The 26,761-nt window shown below is 41.8% G+C and overlaps 1 protein-coding gene and 1 pseudogene across 1 annotated transcript; both read right to left on the bottom strand.

Annotated features, from left to right (window-relative positions):
• Positions 1-1,011: 1,011 nt before the first annotated feature.
• Positions 1,012-3,238, bottom strand: LOC115130822 (transcription factor Sp5-like). Its single transcript, XM_029662297.2, has 2 exons — positions 2,950-3,238; positions 1,012-2,551 (listed from the first exon to the last, which is right to left on the bottom strand). Exons 1-2 carry the CDS (start codon positions 2,998-3,000, stop codon positions 1,484-1,486), a joined length of 1,119 nt encoding a protein of 372 aa, XP_029518157.2. The 5' UTR covers positions 3,001-3,238; the 3' UTR covers positions 1,012-1,483.
• A 10,516-nt stretch (positions 3,239-13,754) lies between these two features.
• Positions 13,755-26,761, bottom strand: part of LOC115134255 (myosin-IIIb-like) — a 104,709-nt pseudogene continuing 91,702 nt past the window's right edge.

Genomic DNA, 26,761 nt, shown 5'->3' with positions numbered 1-26,761 from the left:
TCTATTTTTTTAAATAAAAAAAATCATTTTCAGATTGTACACTGTAAGATGACCAGTAAATCATGTTGTTGGTGCACTGCTCTAATATCATGTCTATTGTAGCCTGAGAATATACTGACTCCCATTTACTCTACAGATTAAAGTCTCTTAACTCAACAGAAGAAAAGAAACAGTATGTATCTCACATATTCTATAACACACAGTGTTTCTCGTATACTGAGTCGAAACCACTGGTGGATCATGATCAACTCCTACTGGGTCACAGGAAAATCATCGGTATTGGACTCTTATTCATCAGGAAATGTAAAGATTTATGTTGGGTCACAACAGAAAAAAGTTAGGAAACCCCCCCACTTTGCACTTCTAACATTATTGGAGCAATTTGTTTCCTGGACATAATCAGTCGCAAGAAGAAGCTGACTTTCTAAAATTCTTTGTGTGTGCTGAAAGCCATCTAATGCAATTGAATACAATTATGTTGATCATATCATAGCAATTATCCATACATACACTAACTTTTCATTGAAGTTGTCATTGGACACCTTATCTGCAGAGATAGTGTGATTCTAGCTGATATGAGCCAACATGATCTTGTTTTAGGCTGATGCACCCTACACGTCACATACTCAATGTGATGTCTATGACCGGTTTCATGATCAGGAAATCATAACTTTTCAGAGAAATATGACCGTGGTTTTACACGCTCTTTTGGCTGCTGGAAATGCCAACACCTCTCGTCCAGGTCAGGACCTAATCCTAATCATTGGTTTGACCAACTTCTCGGGTTACAGTTATGGCACACAACTTTTCCTATTATTTATGCATTCTCCGTCTGAGCAGTAGCAATGGTCAACTGACGTCAACTGATGTGGATCAAAGTGCAAGTCCTTACACAGGTAACCACATAGTGTGAAAGTTATGTAGGAGTACAGTTTCTTTTTTTTTTTTTTTTTTTTGGGGGGGATAATATGTTATTATGGAAAATTAAAGGAGACTAATTCTGACATTGGGAAATGTTCTCTTTTTTTTATTCTCACACAGTATTCGGGTCATATCAACAATAGCATATCTTTTAAAGAGCATGCTAAAACACCCCACATAGAGCAAAAACGGACACTATCATTCAACAAAAGCTATTAAATATTATTTACACGAAAGTGAAATCTTCCACAAGGAAAATGGATCAAAACACAAGCTGAAACGTGTCTTTCTTGATATGGTATAGACAGTGAACACCACCTGCTCATGGGGTATTATAGTACGTTTTCCAGGATCCCAACTTAACTTTATGAGACAGATGTCATATATACAAAAATGTGCTACAACAGAACAGCAATGTTAGAGAAATCGTTTTTCGGGATGTAGGAAAAAAGAAGGAAACCAAATTTTTAAAAAAATGTCACTTTGTACTTAAACTAAGTAAAGGACTTATATTGCACTAGTATAGCTTGATTACTAATCAACTTGACTCTAATGTAGGTTACTACATGTTCCTCAAATCTTCCCTTTTAACGTGAAGATCAAGTGTCTTCTCGTGACACTTAGATTTTTTGTTCTGGTGAGTCTTGACATGTTTTGCCAAATGGTCACTCCTCATGAACCTCTTGCAACAATCCGGACAAACAAAACGCTTCTCCCCAGTATGAGTCCTCAGGTGTCTCTGAAGCTCATCAGACCTGGTGAAACTCTTGCCACAGAAAAGCCAGTTACAAATAAATGGACGCTCTCCCGAGTGCCACCTCAGGTGCGCTTTGAGATGGGAAGTTTTGCCATAAACTTTCCCGCACCCTGGTATGTGACATATGTGTTGCTTTTTCTTGCCGGGCTCATCGCTTGAGGTGGATGACTGACAGTTTGGACACCTGCATCTCCGGCATCTTCGAGCTGTTGCGAGGGGGGACTTGGTGTGAAGGAGGGCAGCGATTTGAGTCTGATACTGCGCAAAGTCTGTATGTCCCATTACCAAGCCCCTCTGCAGTTGGAAACGGTGGTGACCTAGGGATTGAGTGGTGATTGAGTGGTGACTGACGTGGTTTCCCTGTTGGAGACTCCACCACGGAATATCCTCCCCTGTGTTAGGGGACAACTGTCTCTGTTGCTGGTGCACAAGGCCAGAGTGTCCGGTAACGAAACCTTGCATGGCAGTTGGCGCTGCATAAGTTACAGCAGGGACGTACGTGGGTGGGCACGAGGACTGCAAAGACTGCATGGAGCAAGGTAACATCTTCACAGGAGAAAAGTCATAGGGATATGAGGGATCCGCTGGGGGGGTGAGCGGGAGCTCGTGGTGGGAAGTAAATGAGCTTTGGATGTGGAGTTGGGATTTAGATAGTCCAAAAGTGGAATTGCCAGAGAGAGTGCTTTGAGGATTCCCCTCGTTACTCCAAGGATGAAAAATTCGCGACGGTGAGCCTAAAGTAGTGTCATAAGGAACCTGTAGGAAATCTGCCGGACTTGATCCGTGGTGATGTCCGATCCGGTTACAAGTGGCAGCTAACAGCGTCAGTGGAGAGTGTTTGCAGTTCTCTGGTGAAGAGTTCGGAGTACGGTCCTGCATAAGTAAAACAAATCATTATCAATTATGTGTTTACTTGGCTCTAAACTTGACTAAACTAAAGAATACAGAGTCATAACGGCATAGGACCCACGTTTGACGCTCCGTGAACTAAAACGACATTAGCCTAATATTAGTTTCAATACACTCTCATGCCTACAAAATAAACATAGAGTTGTAACATAATCATCCAAGCCGTTCATTTCGCCACATACTGTAAGTAATTCATAGAGCCACATTTCAGTCATTATAGGATATGAATCGGGTATAATGTCCATTACGCGCGCACACACGCGTATTACGCGTGTTCTAAACAAATATTTAAACTACCATATACGTACAATAATATTTTGAGGACAAATTAAAAACACGAGAGCAAAAACTTTTGAACAAACCTGAAGAAAAGCCTGGAGTGTTTCATTCCGCAGTACAGCCACTGCTGCCATGGTGAACGTCCTCTTCCTTCTTGTTAAAAAAACAACTCACAATAAAACGAATTGAGATGAACGTAAAATCGTAGAAAAATGTCTTGACGTGGTAAGGTCTTCACACTCAGTACTTCCTCTCCTCGAGATATCCGTCGACTATCTGGAGAGTGAGGGATCACTTCTTAGAATTTGATAAGGACTTTGGTGGGCCGCCAGCCAGTCAGAAATAAGATTTGTTACTTTGAAGTTTGCCGCTGCCCAATCATCAAAGAATAGCGGCTCTTTGAGAGGGGAAAGCAAATCCTTTGAATCCACAAAGCTCCTATGGTGTGTTTGTTGGTCTGGATAAAAGAGCTGATTATTAGGGGGGGATGGGAAGGGTGGAGATAAAGGCGGGACAATTAATGAAGTAATCACTATGTGGGAAATGTATATACACAAATAATTGGATTTTCTTGATCAAAGACCCCCATGCCGCCTGGAGACTCCGGTATTGGATGCTGTAGTCATTTGATCCTCTTTTGTAATTAAGGATTTGTAGCAGGACCCTCTGTGACAATGTGACATTGTTATCTCTCGAGATCTCCTGGCGAATAGCTATTTGATAACTTCAAGAGGAGTAGCTAATGAGACCAAATCTAGTGACTCAACACAAAGCTCGTGTTTCAAAATACAAAATAAAATGTGTTTTATTATAACAAACAGTTATGATGTTGATAACTTGTTTCCATGGAACTAAAATACTTTTGATAGTTTATCAAGCATTACATATCAAGTGGCGGACCACTGTAAAACATATCTTTGAATAAGGTTACCGTTTATACGTGCTTACAGGCATTTCAGTGTCATCACTTCACTTCTTTCATTCTTTGATAGTTAACCCCAGAAGCCTATTGTGCTGTCATTAGCGTTCTAGTGCATAAATGTACTTTTACCCACTGGTGGCAAAATGTACTGTCGGATAATGTATGGTTGGGCTCCCGGTCTAAGTGGTCTAAGGCACTGCATCTCAGTGCTTGAGACGTCACTACAGACACCCTGGTTCGAATCCAGGCTGTATCACAACCGGCCGTAATTGGAAATCCCATTTGGCCGGTGTAGGCCGTCATTGTAAATAAGAATTTGTTCTTAACAAACTTGCCTAGTTAAAAATAAGTTGGAAGCGGTAGCCTAACAACTATAGGCTATTTCCAGTAACTAATTGCAACTGATGTAACACTAAACGACCATAGTATTGCTGCATGATTAACCATAACCTATTTAGATAGCCCTCCATTGATCCAGCTCAAAGTTGGCAGAGAGTATGATGTCTCTATTGTGTGTTTCCTAAAAAGTTGTACCAGTGCAGAGAGGCCTGGGAAGGAAGGAGGAGTTTACCATCCCCAAGAAAGTGGAAACAAACTCCCCGCCCGCATCTCCGCCTTGAGCTTGTTGAGCATTCATGCAAGTGGCCAAGCACGTAAGACCTCAAGGCGCTTCATAATTTAACGAGTGTTATGAATTAGACCTAAATAAAACCAATAAACAAACTAACGTTTAATACAGTCATATAAAGGCATATATTTTCTAATAAGAATTACAATCCATATTATACAATGTAAACTACCGTTCTGATCATTCTAATTTCAAAACTTTTGTAAAAAAAAAGTCATCTTCAACTGTAAAGCCCTGCGACTTTTCTTCTATATCAACGCAGTCATCTTTATCAGGCTTCCCTGAAGAAACAATCACTGTCCTCTCAAATACTTTGGAGCGGCTGATTTTGAATTAAATCTGTTTCTTTGAAGGGATTAATGTTCCCGGTCCTCTCCCACGGCTCTACACACAGTCATGGGGGAAAGGGGGAGTCCTGCTGGGCCGTTTCTCTCCAAAGCAATACATAGGCTGCTTGCTTGCCTGTGCCTTAATACATATTATTTACAACTATGGTCAATGAATAGCAAGTATCACAACAGGTCAAGAAGGATCTAATTTCCTATGCGTGTTATTGCTGCATAATAAAAAGGTAGTGTATAGGATTCGTTATGCTCCAATAACTTTACCTCTAATCCACTGCGCTCTATGAAATACAAGAGGGGCCGTATATGAGTGGCGCTTGCTCGTATACAGTTAGACCATGGCTCAAGGAATAGCAACTCATTATTGCTTTTCAGAAACATTCCATTTACAAGAGTCATATATATTCAATTAGGACTAGAAACATATATATTGTATAACTTTGAATGCATCTTGTAGATGACGTGTGGTCGTCTGACTGGCAGTTCAAACACTAGTCAAAGCGTTGAGTAAATTTGTTTGATTTATTTTACTCCACTTTATTAGAACGTTGTAAAACAATGTGGATAGAAATTAAGACGGTGAGAACGCGTACATGTTAAAAGCAGCACGCTGCAAGTGCGCAAAAAAATACCAACCTGCATGTACTTACTACTGACTACAACTCTGATCTCACATGGGGTGAATGACAAATCTACAATAAATTGCTGTTGACATTATACTGTTGAGAGTGGAATACATGGATATAAAAAATAACAGCAATTCAAGCCATTCCACCAAAGGTGACTTATAAACCATTTATCGTTACTAGTATGATAAGCCATGCTATTTACACTTTTATATACACTGAACAAAAATAAACACATGTAAAATGTTGATCCCATGTTTCATGAGCTGAAATAAAAGATCCCAGAAATGTTCCATATACACAAAAAAAACGTATTTCTCTCAAATATCATGCACAAATGTGTTTACATCCCTGTTAGTGAGCATTTCTCCTTTGCCAAGATAATCCATCCACCTGACAGGTGTGGCATATCAAGAAGTTGATTAAAAAGCATTTTCATTACACAGGTGCACCTTGTGCTGGGGACAATAAAAGGCCACTCTAAAATGTGTAGTTTTGTCACACAACCCAATGCCACAGATGTATTAAGTTTTGAGGGAGAGTGCAATTGACATGTTGACTGCAGGAATATCCACCAAAGCTGTTGCCATAGAATTGAATGTTCATTTCTCTACCATAAGCCACCTCCAGTGTTGTTTTAGAGAATTTGGCAGTATGTCCAACCGGCCTCACAACCGCAGACCACGTGTAACCACGCCAGCCCAGGACCTCCAGATCCGGCATCTTCACCTGTGACAGCTGATGAAACTGAGGAGTATCTCTGTCTCAAATAAAGCCCCTTTCTGGGGAAAAGACTAATTCTGATTGGCTGGGCCTGACTCCCCAGTGGGTGGGCCTGGCTCCCAAATGGGTGGGCTTATATAGGCCCACCGATGGCTGAGCCTCTGCCCAGTCATGTGAAATCCATAGATTTGGGCCTAATTCATTTATTTCAATTGACTGATTTCCTTATATGAACTGTAACTCAGTAAAATCTTTGAAATTGTTGCATGGTGCGTTTATATTTTTGTTCAATATAAATGTGATGTTTTTGGATAAATGATCTCAATGGAGACTATTGATCATAGCCTTCTCAATCACTTTGCTTGGACAAATAATAGAGCCAATCAAAAATAATGAGACGTAAACATACAATCACTTCAACTCATCTAAAATAAAATATTTTAAATCCACAAAGAGAGACAAAAGTCCCTTTGTAATACATCATTCATTCCTTTTGTATTACTTCAACATAGTTGACTTCAAGTCCAGAGAATTAAACATTGAAATACACAGGATAACATGTCTCCAATTCCAGGCACAATGGCTTATTCCATCTACATAAAAAGCATTTTACTATATATGGCATGTTTCATATTTCAGTATCAATTATTTCCCAGAAAATTGCATATACTGTCTGTGGAGTAAGTGAAAGTGGCATTGCATCCGGTCTTATAACATTAAATACATTGACAGTGAGAAGTGCAGCTTTGAGGTAGTTGGGGGGCAATGCAACAACGTGAACCCTTTTTTCACTTTTCATATTCTCTGGACAGTTGGAGAGAAAGCAGGTTCCACATCTGTCTCACACAAGAGACATGAGAGAGAGGGAGGCTGAGTGAGAGAGGGAGTGGGGAGCGCGAGAAGAGAGGTGCTCGAGGCTACTGGGTACTTGAGCCGCTATAATGGTGTCTCGTATGAGAAAACATCTGTGAATTTCCTCAGTGATCTACAAGAAAGTATAACTCAGAGCAGTCATTCAGCAGACCTTTGAAGTTGCTCTCTGACAGAAAGCTGCCATTGTTCACAGCCTCCAACATAGAAGAACTCCAACTTTGGTCTCTCTAATTTTCAAGATTTTTCCTGCAATGCGATAAAACACATTTTTCTCCCCCAACCTATGAAGGAGAGGATCTCTGCATATTCAAGAGAAAACCCATGGCAATGTGCAGGCTGGCCCAAGGTCAAGGAAGGAGGGGAAAGTCATTTCACATTCTCTCAGCCCACCCTGTGTGTGGTAACTCAGCCTTCCCACAATAATTCTCAGCGTCAAAACCTACTCTGCCAGGAAAGATGAGAAATGGACATATCATATCAAGTAATTACGCTGTCGGAGAAGCCAGCCAGGGACAAAAGCACCTGTCGCAGACTAACTAACTGCATGTAAAAGTTCTCACTGCTCATGTTCTCTTATTTACATATTCTGTGTTATACTTTACACTACATGACCAAAAGTATGTGGACACCTGCATGTCGAACGTATCATTTCAAAATCATGGGCTTTAATAAGGGGCCTGTGCAGGCCAGGCAAGTTCTTCCACACCGATCTCGACAAACCATTTCTGTTTGGACTTTGCTTTGTGCACTGGGGCATTGTCATGCTGAAATAGGAAAGGGCCTTCTCCAAACTGTTTCCACAAAGTTGAAAGCACAGAATCTGCTGTAGCGTTACGATTTCCCTTCACTGGAACTAAGGGGCCTAGCTCGAACCATGAAAAACAGCCCTAGACCATTATTCCTCCTCCACCAAAGTTTACATTTGGCACTATGCAGTGGGTCAGATAGCCCCAATAACAGCACTTACAGTTGACTGGGACAGCTCTAGCAGGGCCGAAATTGGACGAACTGACTTTTTGGAAAGGTGACGTCCTATGCTGGTGCCACATTGAAAGTCACTGAGCTCTTCAGTAAGGCCATTCTTACTGACAATGTTTGTCTATTGCATGGCTGTGTGCTCGATTTTTATACACCTATCAGCAACGGGTGTGGTTGAAATAGCCAAATCCACTAATTTGAAGGGGTGTCCACAGACTTTTGCATATGGCAGAAAGACAGAGAGACAGAGAGACAGATTTCCCCATTTATTCTCCCAAACTACAGCAAGGCCACAGTGATTCTCACACTGTTACCCGCCCAGCGTTTATTCTAATGGCAGCTGGTCCCACCATCTGGGCGAACAGTGCCGAGGCAAAACAGAACAGGTTACACACCTTTGGCCATGCCCAGTCTGCCAGTGCCCCGTTCATTCCACAAGCTGAGAGAGGCTAATCAGAATTTCACGCTCTGATTTGTCAAACCTCACTCCAACACCAGAGGCATTCAAACTTCTTAGCCAAACACATTTCGTGGGACATAGGATGAATGTTGTTTCCTTACGCTGTTTTGTATCTAGTCTTTTGCTAGCTTACTATGTTATTGCATGGGTAAGTAACCTGATTGCTGAATGCTCGTTTTTTCAAATACAAATCTTTGGAGGAAAACCAGTCATTAGCTACCCAAATGACAGGGGAAAAGTTTCAAGGAAATCCCTTCATGCATACGTTTTCTCTTCATGCAAATGTGAGCAACTCAAACTGCGCATAGAATGGCCGCAACAAATTGCAGGTGTGAGGAAGCTGAAACAAAAGCCACTGTAACTCTAATGGCATCCCTTGTCATTAAAAGGCCTTTGATGTGCATACTCAACACACTCTTTTATCTCCTTCTTCCTCTATCCCTTTTACTCTCTCTCTCGCCCTCTCTCTCCTCTCTCCCCTGCTCAACCAGTTTCTTTATTAATGCACTTTTTAGGGAATGTTCTTTTGCACAGAACCCTCAACACATCTGACATCTGTTTGACGTTCATGCCTGTCCATTTCTTTGGCATCAATCATTAGCTTGCTAAGAGCATCATAGGGTAAGGCCCGCGAGGACCGTCCTCGGGAGTCTCTGCTGAAATTCTTTAATGCAATGCTGAACATCTGTATCTCAAAAGGACATAAACTGCATTAAAACAGAGTGTGCCTGCAAATACTGCTCAAGAAACATTGATATTCAAAAACTCTCCCTTTGAACTCAAAGGATATAGAAACAGGACAACGTTGCCCTAATTTGTGTTCACTCTTTGAAGTAAGACATCACTATTAGGTGAAAAAAAGGTAAATGTGCTCCCGTGGAAAATAAAAGCTTTTCATAATTTGTAAAAGGCTGGAGCTCGAGATATCAGAAAGAAAGCGGTAGTATGAAATGTGGTTGATATGAATGTTTTTAGGCGGAAAACGCAGTGTTTGCAGCAACTAGTGAAAATGGCATCAGTGGTGATTTAACCACATTAAAGGAGTCCTCTGTTGCCCCAGATTCAGACAGATTTAATGAGGGGAAAAACAGGAGGCAGCTGGGGTTTATGAAGAGGTATTAAACAAAACAGGTGACAGGCCTCAATCCTTTACTTAACAGACACACACTGAGATCTGCTCCGTCTGGTTGGTGTCCACCTGTCCGTCCAACACCAGTATGACGACTTTTCCCATCCATACCATTCATACCATCGCAAGCATATTCTAAGCTTAGAACAAACAGTGAAACATTGTGTACCGGATACATAATCAAGTACCCAACGTTGTCACATCCACAGGTCACCTCCTTTCACATGCTCAGGCAGGCAGTCAGCCAGGGACTTCATTTGGCAGAGAGAGAGAGAGAGAGAGAGAGAGAGAGAGAGAATGAGGGAAAGTAACACCCACTCACAGCACCATATATCACCATAGTCGAACCTTGTTATTAAAACTAAGTAAGCCTATTTCAAATTCCTTTCCATGGTAAAACAGGGCCAAAATAATCAAGGGCGCATGATCACACTTAATTGATTCAGTGTACATTTAAGACACACTACAGGGTGCTGTGGTGACCTATTTCAGCCGGCTCTTCAGCGGAACGAAATATCCCCAGTAAGGGAGTAATGCACAAGCAGTATTCTAATTACTGCTGGATCCGCAGCTGTACAACCGGAGGTGAAGTGCTTTTGAACTAACTGCACAATCGCCAACACCACATTATAGGCCCCTTTTTTTCCTTGCAATTTGGCAATTTCCATATGAATCCCTCTGCGTCGTGTTAAAATGTAAAATACTGCAATGCAATTGACGTATATGCCTTAAATAAATATTTGGTGAGGTTCAATAGCTAATAGTCAACTATTCATTTTAATGTCACTGCTGTAAAATTATATCAGAGATTGAGTATCTCAGTACACTCATATCAATTCCCTTAGTTTGACTTTCTTCAGCCAAATTTTCAATCTCAAAGGGCATTTCATTTATAATCCGCTCTGGTAGAAAAGGTTTACAATTTGAATACAAAAATATGTTTTTAGCTTTGACAGAGGAACTAAACAGATCTTATTGGTCCTTGAAATTTGGATATACTCTTTTCTGATGCTGCCCCTAAACAACAGAAGAGCTTTTCCAAATCAAGACTGGATTCTGCCTTATCAACCACCAATAATGTTTCAACTCACTATTTGTATTTATTAAGGATCCCCATTAGCTGTTGCCAAGGCAGCAGCTGCTCTTCCTGGAGTACAGCAACATTAAGGCAGTTATAAACAATTTAAAATATTACATGACATTACATTTCATAACACTTTACCCATAACACTTTATTATCAAATATTACAATACAACATCCATGTGTAGAGTGTGTGTCTTCTTATCATGTATATGTGTGTCTGTGCGTGTGCCTCTTCACAGTCCTCGCTGTTACATAAGGTGTATTTTTATCTTTAAAAAAAATCTGATTCTACTGCTTGCATTAGTTGCCTGATGTGGAATAGAGTTCCGTGTAGTCATGACTCTATGTACTACTGTGCACCTCCCATAGTCTGTTCTGGACTTGGGGATTTTGAAGAGACCTTGTGGAATGTGGAATGTCTTGTGGGGTATGCATGGGTGTTTGAGGTAGTTTTAAACAGAAACATCGGTGAATTCAGCATGTCAACACTTCTTATAAAAACAAGTAGTGATGAAGTCAATTTCTCCTGCACTTTGAGCCATGAGAGATTGACATGTATATTATTAATGTTAGCTCTCCATGTACATTTAAGGGCCAGCTGTGCTGCCCTTTTCTGAGGCAATTGTAATTTTCCGAGGTCTCTCTTTGTGGCACCCGACCACACAACTGAACAGTAGTTCAGGTGAGACAAAACTAGTGCCTGTAGGACCTGCCTTGTTGATTATATTGTTAAAAAGGCAGAGCAGCGCTTTATTATGGACAGACTTTTCCCCATTTTAGCTACTGTTTTATCAACATGTTTTGACCATGACAGTTTATAATCCAGGATTACTCCAAGCAGTTTAGTCTCCTCAACTTGCTCAATTTCCACATAATTTATTACAAAATTTAGTTGAGGTTTAGTGAATTATTTGTCACAAATACAATGCTTTTAGTTTATGAAATATTTAGGATTAACTTATTCCTTGCCACCTGTTCCGAAATAAACTGCAGCTCTTTGTTAAGTGTTGCAGTGATTTCACTCGCTGTAGTAGCTGACGTGTAAAATGTTGAGTCATCCACAAACATAGACACACTGGCTTTACTCAAGACCAGTGACATGTCATTAGTAAAGATTGAAAAAAGTGAGGGGCCTAGACAGCTGCCCTGAGGAATTCTTGATTCTACTTGGAACACCTTCTGTGTTCTGTTAGACAGGTAACTCTTTATCCACAATATAGCAGGGGGTGTAAAGCCATAACACATACGTTTTTCCATCAGCAGACTATGATCGATGTCAAAAGCCGCACTAAAGTCTAACAAAACAGCTCCCAAAATCTTTTTATCATCAATTTCTCTCAGCCAATCATCAGTCATTTGTGTAAGTGCTGTGCTTGTTGAATGTCCTTCCCTATAAGCTTGCTGAAAGTCTGTTGTCAATTTGTTTACAGTAAAATAGCATTGTATCTAGTCAAACACAATTTTTTCCAAAAGTTTACGAAGGGTTGGTATCAGGCTGATTGCTCGGCTAATTGAACTAGTAAAGGGGGCTTTACTATTCTTGGGTAGCAGAATTACTTAGCTTCCCTCCAGGCATGAGGGCATAGACTTTCTAGTAGGCTTAGATTGAAGATATGGCAAATAAAATGTACGCAGGTATGAATAACATTATCAGTACATATTAGTACAGTATGTCTCACAATGTGAAAAAAGCCATACAACATGTTAGCTTTAAAGTCCCACAAAACCTGAATGCAACTCGACCTAGTCCTGACCCGTATTGTAAGTAGTCTTGCTCTCTGATGGCCACCTAGGGCTTCTGAAAACCCAAAGGAATCAGAGTAGAACCTGGACTGACTGTGGCTGGTCCTGCTATTTCGGCAGAGCTCTAATGTGTTTCTCACTGAATAAGAATAAGGAGGAAGGGATCTTCAGTCATTTTTATTTATTTTATTTATTTAACCTTTTATTTAACTAGTCATACCCCCCTACTCTTCCTATTAAGATCAAAATCTTGACTTGGGCCCTGGGGTGTCAACAAAAGGAGATGCAGTAAATGATATGCAAATTAACCCCCCCCACCACCACCACAAATCAACTTGCCAGCCCCGCATTTCCGACACATCTTAAAAGGAAATTCCTATACTTTGGGGGAAATTCAGAGTTACGACTAGCTCGGTGTCAGTGAAAGACAATTTTTGGAGATTCTAGTACACAGCATCGAACTATAGATCACTCTGGGTATAATGATAAAAAAATAACATATTACAATCATTATTGAATAATTCACTGCAAGGGGTTGAATAATTAACCGCAAAGGGTTAAATAATAACATTGACTATTCACATTACAGTATACCTCTATGTTCTCAATACAGCTTTTCAGGGAGAGGACTTGACAACAGAATTGCTACACTTAATTTAGTGTACCACAGTGAACAGAGAATTGATACACTTAATTTAGTGTACCACAGTGAACAGAGAATTGATACACTTAATTTAGTGTACCACAGTGAACAGAGAATTGATACACTTAATTTAGGGTACCACAGTGAACAGAGAATTGATACACCGATCATGACACTATTACTCCTTTCGAATGCTAGCCCTGGTCTGCACAGACTGAGGATGATGGGCAAATGTCTAGTTCTCAGAGTCTGGTTCCATGACTGATTTCCACCCGTACTCTCTAAATAGAGCTGTTTTCCTACAGTATCTACTTTGGCTCAAGCTTGCTGTTAGGGGAGTCTTAGTCAGGGTCTATTGTACAATATTCCCTGACAATGAAACTTCATAGAAGAAAAATATATGATTTCATTGGTCTTTTCCTCTTCCGCTAAACAGCACTGTCACTTTCTTCCCACAAACGTGCATTTGTCGTTGACTTTTAATGTATGTATGCAACATCTGTACCATTTTGTCATGATTTTGAAAGACAAATATTTATTTTAACATGAGTCTCTTGTGTGAACCAGATTTGTTCAAAACAAGCCAGAAGAGGAATGAACGACACCATAACTAATCCCTACATTACTGGAGCCTATCTGACTAAATTGAGAGGTGTGTGGGGGAGGTGTCAATGTACAAGGAACTGCTGATGTAAAACATGGCAGCGGAACTATATTCATGAGAAAAGTTCATGCTCAGCCAGATACACACATACCTGTACATGGGGAGCATCATTAGTCATTCTTAAAAATAATTTAAAAAAATAAATAATAACAATTAAAAATAATTGGCTTTGGTCTCTTGTTGTACATCACTGGTACTTGTAATACATGGTGCATATGGAGGAAATGTTCTTTCAGTGTGTGTCTGGCTAGTGCTCTTTGACTCTTACCAGTTGACAGGGGTTGTAGCTCAGTTCTGACTGAAGAGTGGCCCTCTTGACAGGGTGGGAGGGGCCCCAGTGGAGTAGCCTCCTCAGGTGACAGTAATTTGTAGTACTCTGTCCAGCACTTGGATTTAGCTGTGATGTTGAAGATAGGAAGATTATGAGAGGGAAAATGTTAAGACGGCTCTTTTAAAACATTTCAAAACAGAAAATGTAGTCAGTTTAATCCCGTTAATAAAAGCAATGATATCTAACATAGATAAGGCAGAGAGGAATTAAGCCTCTTCCATATGACATTGACTTGGTAGCCTATAAACCTGGTTTACAAATAGTCAAACTGTCAACAATTAAAATTAGCATGCTGACAAAGCCTTAATATGTCGCCCTCTCTAATGACGCAAAGGAGCTCGTAAAAAAAATGTGGTTATTTTCAGCTCTCAATTTACATGATAGGAAAACAAAATCCATTCCTGGATTCTACTATTCCACAAAGGGCCTGCTCTGTTTAAAGTTGCTGTAGGAAGGAAAGCAGTTATTTACCCAAGTTTTCTCGGCTTCCTCTTGCTCCCCTGGTAATCCAGATTTCTCTGTGGAAAGGGCCAAGAGCACACAGTCAAAAGATGAGCAGAGAGTCATACATTTTTAATTCAAAGTGATTTTGTGTTGAATGAGAGCAGATGCTGATAGTATCAGAAGTCACAGCATATTTTTTTTTTTTTGTATCAAAGGGCTCAAGTGAGCCTGATGAAGCATCCATCTTGCTCAGCTTTGATAAACCACATCAATTATTCACCGTGAAGGCAGACATCCTGACATGAAAGCAACAGATAAAGAGCATAAGCACATGTTCAAGACAAGAGGCAGAGAAGCGTGGGGGTGGGGCTCGAGGGTCTGGCACAGGTAGATTTAATTGTATTATCATCTGGAACCAAAGTCAGACAAAGAGCTTTATCACCACTTTGAACTCACATTTAGCTGGTAATAGAGACTGTCTTCAGGGCTGTTCAGCAGTTTGCTGGCCCCGCCGGCGAGGAGTTCGCTGCTGCAGCTTGAGCACTGGACCTGCAACAGAGACAAATCACTCAGACACAGCACAGAGACATGGCACCCAGTGGGATCCTCTTACAACAACAACAACAACAACAACAACAACCAAAACAAAATTCCACACTGATACGCAGTGCTGTAACAGCCCCAATGGATAACCACTACACAATGAGATGCATTCAAATTGCACTGGGTGGCAGGTAGCCTAGCGGTTAGAGAGTTGGACTAGTAACCGAAATGTTGCAAGATTGAATCCCCGAGCTGACAAGGTAAAAATCTGTCATTCTGCCCCTGAACAAGGCAGTTAACCCACTGGTCCTAGGCCGTCATTGAAAATAAGAATTTGTTCTTAACTGACTTTCCTAGTTAAGTAAAGGTTTTAAAAAAACACAATGAGGTAATTAAACCCCACAGAAAAACCATGAAGGCATTAAAAGCTGTAAGGGACAGGGTGAAAAGCAAATATTCCCACAGTTATGTCAATGGGGTTTATTCCCCTCTATGGGACCCAAGAGGAAAGCCGAGCTCTCAGCGCTAACTGTGGCAATACGGCACCAGCAGATCAATGACTCAAACTCAGATCCACTTCTGAGAGCAGACGTCTGTAGCATTGCCAATTTCATGTTGTTTTCTCTTCATGTTCAAAGCCACATGGTTGTAACTATTCACTATTCATAAACACAATAGATGGGGATACAACACGGTAGGTTTTTGCAATAGATAATGAGCAGGTAATGAACATGATCACCTGATTAATCAAACATGAGACCATTTCGATCACAGTAGATCTTCTCTAAAACTTTACCTCCACGTTTTCACGATGTAGCAGTTACAAAAATGCATTTTAAAACTCAAGACACCTTTACAACGAAGCATCTATTTTTTCTGCCAGACAGCGTTTCATCTTCTAGCCTTCGTTTTGGGTGAGACAGGACATTCCTTCATCATCTCCTGTTACTTCAGCTTCCCAACCTTGACTTAAGCTGCATTTACTTTTTTTTTTTGCAGCTTAAACACTACTTTGTACTCACTTTGAACAGACCTCATCACATCTCAATCCTATACATCAAAGCTCAAGAGTTTTCTCCTCCCCTCATTCTGCTTTCTTGATGTTATTCAAACCAGCGTAGATTTACTAAATTCACAGAACTTCGAAAAGGCCCATGGAGATGCTGTCATTCGTCCGCACTTCTAACGTGGGCCTTTTATTTTATCAGGAGCAGTCAGAAAGATTTCTTGTCCCAGTGTCAGAGCACACAATCTATTCTATTGTATTCAATGAGAAAGGATGTGTCAAAGGGTATGTCAATACAATACATTGCGTTCAATGGGAGAAGATGAGTGTTTACAAATTGAGGTTTATGTCAATACATGGCACTCAATAGGAAAAGACGTGTCAAAGGGAAGATGTTTATGTCAAAACATTGCATTCAATGGGAAAAGATGTGACTCACATAACCCCCCTCTCGACAGACAGACAGACAGACCGACAGTTTCAAGTAAATACATTTTTTTCAACCAATATTCTCTTCAGAATGAATTCTCACAAGCCTCTTAGCTTCTAGAACTGCAACACCATTGTGTCCAATGGAGGAAAAAACTGCTTTTGGATCGATTGACTTCCAATTTCATATGCCGGGTCATGATGGACCCTGGGTCACAAATATGTACAATTTGGGAAGATTCAACATTTATAACTCTTCGAAACTGCCCACATGACCCCCAATTAAGTCACTTACTGTAATCACAGGAAGCTGAAATACAATGTACGGCCTCATGGGGACACTCTTTAACAATACCCAGAGTTTTAAGTCTTTACGTAAGAATTTGGGAGAGAACGAGGAACCATGGTGAGGATTAATTAAGTCATTTCCATAATAAACTGAACCTCAACTCAGGGCATCCCTATTAGCACATGATGGGTTGTGTGGAAGCGTGGTTAGCTAGCTCAATTGCAGCCCACAGATGTGTCATGGTTATGTGAGGGCTATAGGTAATGCTTTTCTATGGAAGAAAGACCTTGTTCTCTGTGGGACCAAGTTTCAATTCATTTCACATGGTCAGGTGTAGGCTTGCTTTCATTGGGTGCATCTGTTGAACGATCCCATACCCAAATTTTGTTTCTAGCCCAACCGTTCTACCGATGTTACTCAAAAGCACATTAACTCTAGGTCAGACTTCAAGTGAGGCCTACCTTTCTGCAATATAGTGGGAGGTGGGGTTAATTAAATGTTAATGAGGGTTATTTTTAGGGTTAGTGGACAGAAGTTAGGGTTATGTCTAGGGTTGAGCCGAGATGTAGAGGTGAAGCGAGGGTTAGGATTGGGGCTAGGTTTAAGGTTGAGCCGGGATGTGGACATTAATCTGGGTTATGGTTAGGATTAGCGTAAGGGTTGAGCCCGGAGTGGATATGAAGATAGGGTTAGGTTTGATGTAAACTAACATAGCAGGCGTCCCCACATCCAACACACACATCCGGGGGAAAAGGAAACTAGGTTGAAGATACTGTATCCCTGAAAACCAGATGTATCCATTTTCTTCAAACCCAGCGGAGGGTGGGGCTGAGGTTTAGGGTTTAGCCGGGACGTACACATGAAGCTAGATTTAGGGTTAGCGTTAGGGTTGAGCCGGAAGTGGATATGAAGCTAGGGTTAGTTTTGAGGCTAGGTTTAGGGTTGAGCCGGGATGTTGACATGAAGCTAGAGTTAGGGTTAAGGTTACTACAAGCTCCACTCTGTTGATCTACGTGCGCACGTGCAGAGGGATTTTTGGAGTAGCGGACCACTTTGGGTAACATAATATCCTTACCGGTCCCAATCCCATTCATAACAAAGTCTTTTCATTTAGTCTTTTCATTTTGTGAAAACAAGGAAGAGTCTGCCCTTGCTAGTAGTAGCTCGCTGGCAGCCTGGCTAACTGGCTTTAGCCTTGCTAAAAGGATAGCAAGTTAGCTAGCCTTTTTAGTTTCTGACATCTCCATGTGAAATAATCAGATTTATAATGCAAAAATATGCCTGCCAAATATTTGTATATTTATTGGTGTAGCCTAAAACATTATCCCAGGTTGATATGCTGCTTGTGTATTCATTCCCATATCATATAAAAACAGAACGTCATGTTTTGGTCACGGAGAAAAAAAGCACATGACTAGCTAGTTGGCTACAGCAGGTTCTACCATTTCTCAATAGCCTGTAATCACAAGTTATTACTTGTAAACAAAATAACTTTTGGGGTGGATTATTGGGTTTTCTTGCTGTCTTCTCATTTGTTGGGAAAGCAAAAGAAGAGTCTCTTGTCTTGTCTTCCCTTGCTAGCAAGTTGGCTAAATACTGCCAGCTAGCTAGCCTTTAAGCATTCCCACATCGCTTTGTGAAATAATCAGATTTATAATTAAATCATACGCCCTGGCAAATATTCTTATACTTGCCGGTGTACTCCCAGTTTGACAAACAGGAAGTATCAGTAACAGGCTCAACACAGAAGTGGTCCGATGAAGCAAATGCTAAGCTACAGGACTGTTTCGATAGCAAAGACTGGAATATATTGTGGGATTCATCCGATGGCATTGAGAGGTTAACCACATCAGTAACTGGCTTCATTAACAAGTGCATCAATGAAGTCATCCCCACAGTGGACGTACGTACATATTCCAATCAGAAGCCATGGATTACAGGCAACATCTGCACTGAGCTAAAGGCTATAGCTGTCGCTTTCAAGAAGCGGGGCACTAACCCGGACACTTATAAGAAATCCCTCTACGCTCTTCGACAAACCATCAAACAGGCAAAGCGACAATACCGGACTAAGATTGAATCCTACTACACCGGCTCTGACGCTTATCTGATGTGGCAGGGCTTGTAAACTATCCCGGATTACAAAGGGAAACCCAGTCGCGAGCTGACCAGTGACGCGAGCCTACCAGACAAACTAAATGCCTTCAATGCTCGCTTCGAGGCAAGCAACACTGACGTGGCTACGGACATTTGATCACGATCTCCATAGCTGATGTGAGTAAGACCACCAACATTCATAAAGCTGCAGGGCCAGATGGACATTTACTCAGAGAATGCACTGACCAGCTGGAAAGTTTCCACTGACATTTTCAACCTCTCCCTGGCCCAGTCTGTAATACCACAGTACATGTTTCATGCTGACCACCATAGTCCCTGTGCCCAAAAACACCAAGGTAACCTGTCTAAATGACTTCATTATTTCCCCATAGCACTCACATCTGTAGACATGAAGCTGGTCATGGCTCACATTAACACCATTCATCACAGACACCCTGGACCCACTTCAATTTGCATACCGTCCTAACAGATCCACAGATGACACAATCTCAATTGCGCTCCACACTGACCTTTACCACTTGGACAAAAATAACACATATGTGAGAATAATGTTCATTGACTACAGCTCAGTGTTCAACACCATAGTGCCCTCCAAGCTCATCACTAAGCTAAGGACCCTGGGACTGAACACCTCCCTCTGCAACTGGATTCTGGACTTCCTGACAGGACGCACCCAGGTGGTGAAGGTAGGCAACAACATATCCCCTATGCTGATCCTCAACACAGGGGCCCCTCAGGGGTTTGTGTTTTGTCCCCTCCTTTACTCCCTGTTCATTCACGATTGCATGGCCACACACCTCAAACACTATCATTAAGTTTGCCGACGACACGACAGTGATAGATCACCGATGACGATGGGACAGCCTATAGGGAGGAGGTCAGAGACCTGGCAGTGTGGTGCCAGGTCAAAAACCTCTTCTGCAACGTCAGCAAGACAAAGGAGCTGATCGTGGACCATTGGAAACTGTTAGGCGGAGCGACACAGGGGAACCCAAGAGCAGACTCAGACAAGGAAATAGCTATGAATGAACCAAGATATTTATTGTAACACAGATCAGGGGAAGATCCGGGGAAGCTCGGATGAGTTGTAGAAAACCAGATGTGGAGACTGAGGTTGGAGTGAACTGGGTAGAACCGGGTAAACAACGTCTGGAGGGGAATCCAAGGTAGTGGTGGTGAGCTAAATCCAGAACAGGTGGTGAGATGTCGAATGGGAGACAGGAGCCAGAGACAGAGCGGTAAATTAGCAGAGATTACGATCTGGCAGAGTGGAAGTGGCAGAACTGAGTATTTGTAGAGGTCTTGATTATGGAACAAGTTGCAGCTGGTAGGGATCTGCTTTGACTCCAGCACACCTGTCACCAACCACGAAAAGATGCTCGACTATGCATATAATTGACAGCTTTGGAAAGAAGACACTCTGACGTAACTGCAAATATATTGTCTGTGAGTGCCACAGAACTGATGTTACAGGCGAAACCCAGAAAAAAAACGTCTGAGTGTTTTCTATCCACACAGACTAAGCAAATGCATATACTATATTCCTGGCATGAGTAGCAGGGCGCTGAAATGTTGCGCGATTTTTAACAGAATGTTCAAAAAAGTAGAGGGTAGAGGGAAGAGGTTAAAAACACCTTGAGGATGGATCCTAAACAACATTTGCTGTGTTTCTGTCGATATTATGGAGCAAATTTTGAAAAAAGTTTGGCGTCATAGTTTAAGTATTTTTCGGTCGATTTCTCAGCCAAGCATGGTGAAGAAACGGGAGCTTTTTCGCCTACAAAAATAATATTTTTGGAAAAAAGGAACATTTGCTATCTAACTGGGAGTCTCCTGAGTGAAAGCATCCGAAGTTCTTCGAAGGTAAATGATTTAATTTTGTTGCTTTTCTTATTTTTGTGAACATGTTGCCTGCTGCCAGCAGAGCCTAGCATAGCATTATGCCATGATAAACTTACACAAATGCTTGTCTAGCGTTGGCTGTAACGCATATTTTGAAAATCTGAGATAGTGTTGTTAACAAAAGGCTAAGCTTGTCTTTGAATATATTTATTTCATTTCATTTGCGATTTTCATGAATAGGAAAAGTTGCGTTATGGTAATGTGCTTGAGGCTATGATTACGCTCCCGGATACGGGATTGCTAGTCGCAAGAAGTGTTAAGTACCTTAGTGTCCACATCACTAAGGATCTATCATGGTCCACACAACAACACAGTCGTGAAAAGGGTACGACAACGCTTCTCTTCCCCCCCAGGAGGCCCTCAGATCTTCAAAAAGTTATACAGCTGCACAATTGAGAGCATCTTGACTGGTTGCTTCACCGCTTCGTATGGCAACTGCTTGGTATTCGTACACAAGGCAATACAGAGGGAAGTGAGTACGGCCCGACACATCACTGGGGTCGAGTTCCCTGCCATCCAGGACCTCTATACACCAGGCATTGTCAGAGGAAGACACGAAAAATTGTCAGACTCCAGCTGACCAAGTTATAGACTGTTCTCTCTGCTACCACATGGAAAGGGGTACCGATGCACCAAGTCTGGAACCAAGAGGACCCTGAACAACTTCTACCCCCAAGCCATAAACCTACTAAATAGTTAACCATAACTACCCGGACTGTCTGCATTGACCCTCTTCGCACTAACTCTGTTGACTCATCAAATATGTTTCTGCTACTGTTTATTATCCATCTTTTTGCCTTGTCTCTTTATTCCTAGTTATATGTACATATCAACCTTAACCTCTTCAGTCGACCCTCTACTTTTTTGAACATTCTGTTAAAAATCGCGCAACATTTCAGCGCCCTGCTACTCATGCCAGGAATATAGTATATGCATTTGCTTAGTCTGTGTGGATAGAAAACACTCAGACGTTTAAAAAACTGGTTAAATCACTGCTGTGGCTTTACCAGAACGGCATTTACATCGAAAAGCACAGGAAAAACTGATCACTGAAAATGGGAAAATATATCCATGCGCTACTTGATCCCATTGATAAAGGTGAACCACAATTAATTGACTGAGGTTGCAGTACCTACAGCTTCCACACGGTGTCTAGAGTCTTGTCATTTCCCTTCGAGTTTTTTCTTGGTCAAACACATGCAGGACACCGTATCTAATCCGGTCTAGGAGTTTCTAGCCGGACATTTTTCCAGACGGACAGCTAATGATCTTTACATCGCCTCCTGATGAATTTTATCGCTTATTAACGTTTACTAATACCTAAAGTTGCATTACAAACGTATTTCGAAGTGTTTTGTGAAAGTTTATCGTCAACTTTTTTAATTTAAAAAAATGACGTTACGTTTTGAAACTATGTTTTTTTCGTTTATCACACAGTCTACATATAACGATATCTAGTCTTTATATGGACCGATTTAATCGAAATAAAGACCCAAATAGTGTTTATGGGACATCTAGGAGTGCCAACAAAGAAGATGGTGAAAGGTAATGAATGTTTTCTATTTTATTGTGCGGTTTGTGTAACGCCGAAATGCTAATTATTTTGTTTACGTCCCCTGTGGGTCTTTTGGGGTGTTGCATGCTATCAGATAATAGCTTCTCATGCTTTCGCCGAAAAGCATTTTAAAAATCTGACTTGTTGCCTGGATTCACAACGAGTGTAGCTTTAATTCGATACCCTGCATGTGTATTTTAATGAACTTTTGAGTTTTAACTAATACTATTAGCATTTAGCGTAGCGCATTTGCATTTCCAGAGCTCTAGTTGGGACGCAAGCGTCCCGAGTAGAAGCAACAGGTTAATTACCTCGTACCCCTGCACATCAACATCGTAAATAGTACCTCTTGCATATAGCCAAGTTATCCTTACGCATTGTGTATCTATACTTTTATTTCTTTACATTCTTTTACCCCAATTTCATGATTACAATCTTGTCTCATTGTTGCAACTTTTCATTGGCTCGGGATAGGCGAATGTTGAGTCATGCGTCCATCCGAAACATGACCCGCAAAACTGCGCTTCTTAACACCCGCTCACTTAACCCGGAAGCCAGCTGCACCAATGTGTCGGAGGAAACACCGTTCAACTGACGGCTGAAGTCAGCCTGCAGGTGCCCGACCCGACACAAGAGCACAATGAGCCAAATAAAGTCCCCTCAGCCAAACTCAGGCCAATTGTGCACCGCCCTATGGGACTTCCGGTTACGGCTGGTAATGACACAGCCTGGGATCAAACCCCAGGCTGTAGTGACGCCGCAACACTGCGATGCAGTGCCTTAGACCGCTGCGCCACTCAGGAGGACGTGGACCTATACTTTTATTACGTGCTTTACTTTTCTAATATTTCTCTATTTTCTTTCTCTCAGGCATTGTTGGGAAGGGCCCGTAAAGTAAGCATTTCACTGTTAGTCCACACCTGTTGTTTACGAAGCATTTGACAAATAAACATTTATTTTATTTGATATGCTGCTTGAATGTATTCACTCCCATATCAGCTAAAAATAGAATGTCATCATGTTTTGGTTGTAGAGAAAAAGCACACATCTCGCAGCTGTTTTCACCAGTAGCCCGGAATCATTAGTTATTACTTTAAAACAAAATACATTTTGGGGAGATTCTAATAAGGCTACAATGTTGTTTGGTTTATTGTCAATGAGATTATATTAGCTTATTAATGCAAAATAGTCTACTTTGATGCCTAGCCTATAGCTTATAGATCCGATCAAGGAACCAATCAAGCTTCATTACCTACACAACACTGCCTCCATGGCTACAAAAGGGATGATACGGCACATTCAAATGTTCAAGTGGCACGGGAGTAATGTCTGAGCGCACCACAAGGAGCTGCCACTTTTGTGACAAAAATTGACATTGCGCTATGCTCCGTCAGCTTTGTTTGCGTATTATGTGTAGACCCCTTTATGGTTAGGGCCCTGGACACCATATGTGAATGGATTGCTCTCCATCTATCTTCAGAGCTCATGCTGCTAGGTGACCTAAACTGGGACATGCTTAACACCCCGGCCATCCTACAATCTAAATTTGATGGCCTCAATCTCACGCAAATTATCAATGAACCTACCAGGTACAAATCCGTAAACACGGGCACCCTCATGGATATGGGGCGGCAGGGTAGCCTAGTGGTTAGAGCATTGGACTAGTAACCGAAAGGTTGCAAGTTCAATTTCCCGAGCTGACAAGGTACAACATCTGTTGTTCTGCCCCTGAACAGGTAGTTAACCCACTGTTCCTAGGCCGTTGTTACGTTCCCCAGTTTATGTGTTGTAGTTTGTGTTTGTGCATGTGTTTATTTCAGGAAATGGCTTCCGGAAATCCTTCAAACAGCTGATTGGTCGACTCCAGGGCTAATTGGAGAGCTGACCCCGCCCCCTCGTCAAGACGCAGCTGTCTCCAATTACACATTCCTTCAGAAGCTATAGAAAAAGCCAGTGTTCTGTTCAGAAGAGAGTGCTTTTTGTAGAGAGATTTTGCTAGAGGTTGATTTTGCTGAGAGTTGGTATATTTTGTGAGTTTGTTGCTCAGATAGAGCTTATTTGATGTCGTTTGTTAGTTTGTTTGAAAATTGTTTAATATTCTGTTTCATTTGTTCCCAGGGGGAGAAGGGGAAGGCACCTTGGGAGTGCTTAGGCAAGAGGCCCGCGGGCATACATATACCCGTAGCATATTCGCTGTCTAGGCACACTAGGTAAGACCTGGGCGGACCACCCCCTGTATTTTGGTTAGGGCACCAGGTGGTGCTAAATTAGGTAAGTAGTGGGTAGGCAGGTAAGATAGGAGAGGGGGAGGTTTTGAGATTTACTTTCTTTGCTTTGGTTCCGTCCAGCCCCTTTTCCCCATATTACCATGTAAAGGAATAAAGTCCTTGTAAACGGTACCACATTCTGCTTGTTGTCATTTTTTACTCGCACCTACAGTCCATACCTTTTTCGCTTCACGGAGAGTTTAGTTGTAGCAGGGTGTCGCGTTCCCTCTTCATAGAGGCGTGCGTAACAGCCGTCATTGAAAATAAGAATTTGTTCTTATCTGACTTGCCTAGTAAAATAAAGGTAAAATAAAAAAATATCACCCTAACCAACTTGCCCTCCAAATACACGTCTGCTGTCTTAACCCAAGATCTCAGCGATCACTGCTTCATTGCCAGTGCCCTAGACCACTGCGCCACCCGGGAGGCCAATAAGCATTTTTTTTTTTACAGCTGGACATGTTTTCCACCTGGCTACCCCTACCCCGGTCAAGTGCTCTGCACCCCCCACAGCAACTCGCCCAAGCCTCCCCCATTTCTCCTTCACCCAAATCAAGATAGCTGATGTTCTGAAAGAGCTGCAAAATCTGGACCCCTACAAATCAGCCGGGCTAGACAATCTGGACCCTCTCTTTCTAAAATGATCTGCAGAAATTGTTGCAACCCCTATAACAAGCCTGTTCAACCTCTCTTTCATATAGTCTGAGATCCCCAAAGATTGGAAAGCTGCTGCGGTCATCCCCCTCTTCAAAGGGGGAGACACTCTAGACCCAAACTGCTACAGACCTATACAGTGGGGCAAAAAAGTATTTAGTCAGCCACCAATTGCTCAAGTTCTCCCACTTAAAAAGATTAGAGAGGCCTGTATTCATCATAGGTACACTTCAACTATGACAGACAAAATTAGGAAAAATCCAGAAAATCACATTGTAGGATTTTAAATTAATTTATTTGCAAATTATGGTGGAAAATAAGTATTTGGTCAATAACAAAAGTTTCTCAATACTTTTGTTATATACCCTTTGTTGGCAACGACAGAGGTCAAACGTTTTCTGTAAGTCTTCACAAGGTTTTCACACACTGTTGCTGGTATTTTGGCCCATTCCTCCATGTAGATCTCCTCTAGAGCAGTGATGTCTTGGGGCTGTTGCTGGGCAACACGGACTTTCAACTCCCTCCAAAGATTTTCTATGGGGTTGAGATCTGGAGACTGGCTAAGCCACTCCAGGACCTTGAAATGCTTCTTACGAAGCCACTCCTTCGTTACCCGGGCGGTGTGTTTGGGATCATTGTCATGCTGAAAGACCCAGCCACGTTTCATCTTCAATGCCCTTGCTGATGGAAGGAGGTTTTCACTCAAAATCTCACGATACATGGCCCCATTCATTCTTTCCTTTACACTGATCAGTCATCCTGGTCTCTTTGCAGAAAAACAGCCCCAAAGCATGATGTTTCCACCCCCATGCTTCACAGTAGGTATGGTGTTCTTTGGATGCAACTCAGCATTCTTTGTTCTCCAAACACGACAAGTTTTATATTTTGGTTTCATCTGACCATATGACATTCTCCCAATCTTCTTCTGGATCATCCAAATGCTCTCTAGCAAACTTCAGACGGGCCTGGACATGTATTGGCTTAAGCAGGGGGACACTGCAGGATTTGAGTCCCTGGCAGCGTAGTGTGTTACTGATGGTAGGCTTTGTTACTTTGGTCCCAGCTCTCTGCAGGTCATTCACTAGGTCCCCCCGTGTGGTTCTAGGATTTTTGCTCACCGTTCTTGTGATCATTTTGACCCCACGGGGTGAGATCTTGCGTGGAGCCCCAGACCGAGGGAGATTATCAGTGGTCTTGTATGTCTTCCATTTCCTAATAATTGCTCCCACAGTTGATTTCTTCAGACCAAGCTGCTTACCTATTGAAGATTCAGTCTTCCCAGCCTGGTGCAGGTCTACAATTTTGTTTCTGGTGTCCTTTGACAGCTCTTTGGTCTTGGCCATAGTGGAGTTTGGAGTGTGACTGTTTGAGGTTGTGGACAGGTGTCTTTTATACTGATAACAAGTTCAAACAGGTGCCATTAATACAGGTAACGAGTGGAGGACAGAGGAGCCTCTTAAAGAAGAAGTTACAGGTCTGTGAGAGCCAGAAATCTTGCTTGTTTGTAGGTGACCAAATACTTATTTTCCACCATAATTTG

Source organism: Oncorhynchus nerka, linkage group LG1 (genome assembly GCF_034236695.1).
Source record: "Oncorhynchus nerka isolate Pitt River linkage group LG1, Oner_Uvic_2.0, whole genome shotgun sequence".
Taxonomy (NCBI): Eukaryota; Metazoa; Chordata; class Actinopteri; order Salmoniformes; family Salmonidae; genus Oncorhynchus; species Oncorhynchus nerka.
Note: the sequence above shows the minus strand (reverse complement) of the source record. Positions and strands in the feature narration are given on the sequence as shown.

Coding starts and splice junctions, on each gene's coding strand:
- LOC115130822 (XM_029662297.2), bottom strand. CDS start 3,000: ATGGCAGCAGTGGCTGTACTGCGGAATGAAACACTCCAGGCTTTTCTT. Junction 2,552..2,949: donor CACTCCAGGCTTTTCTTCAG/GTTTGTTCAAAA, acceptor TTACTTATGCAG/GACCGTACTCCGAACTCTTC.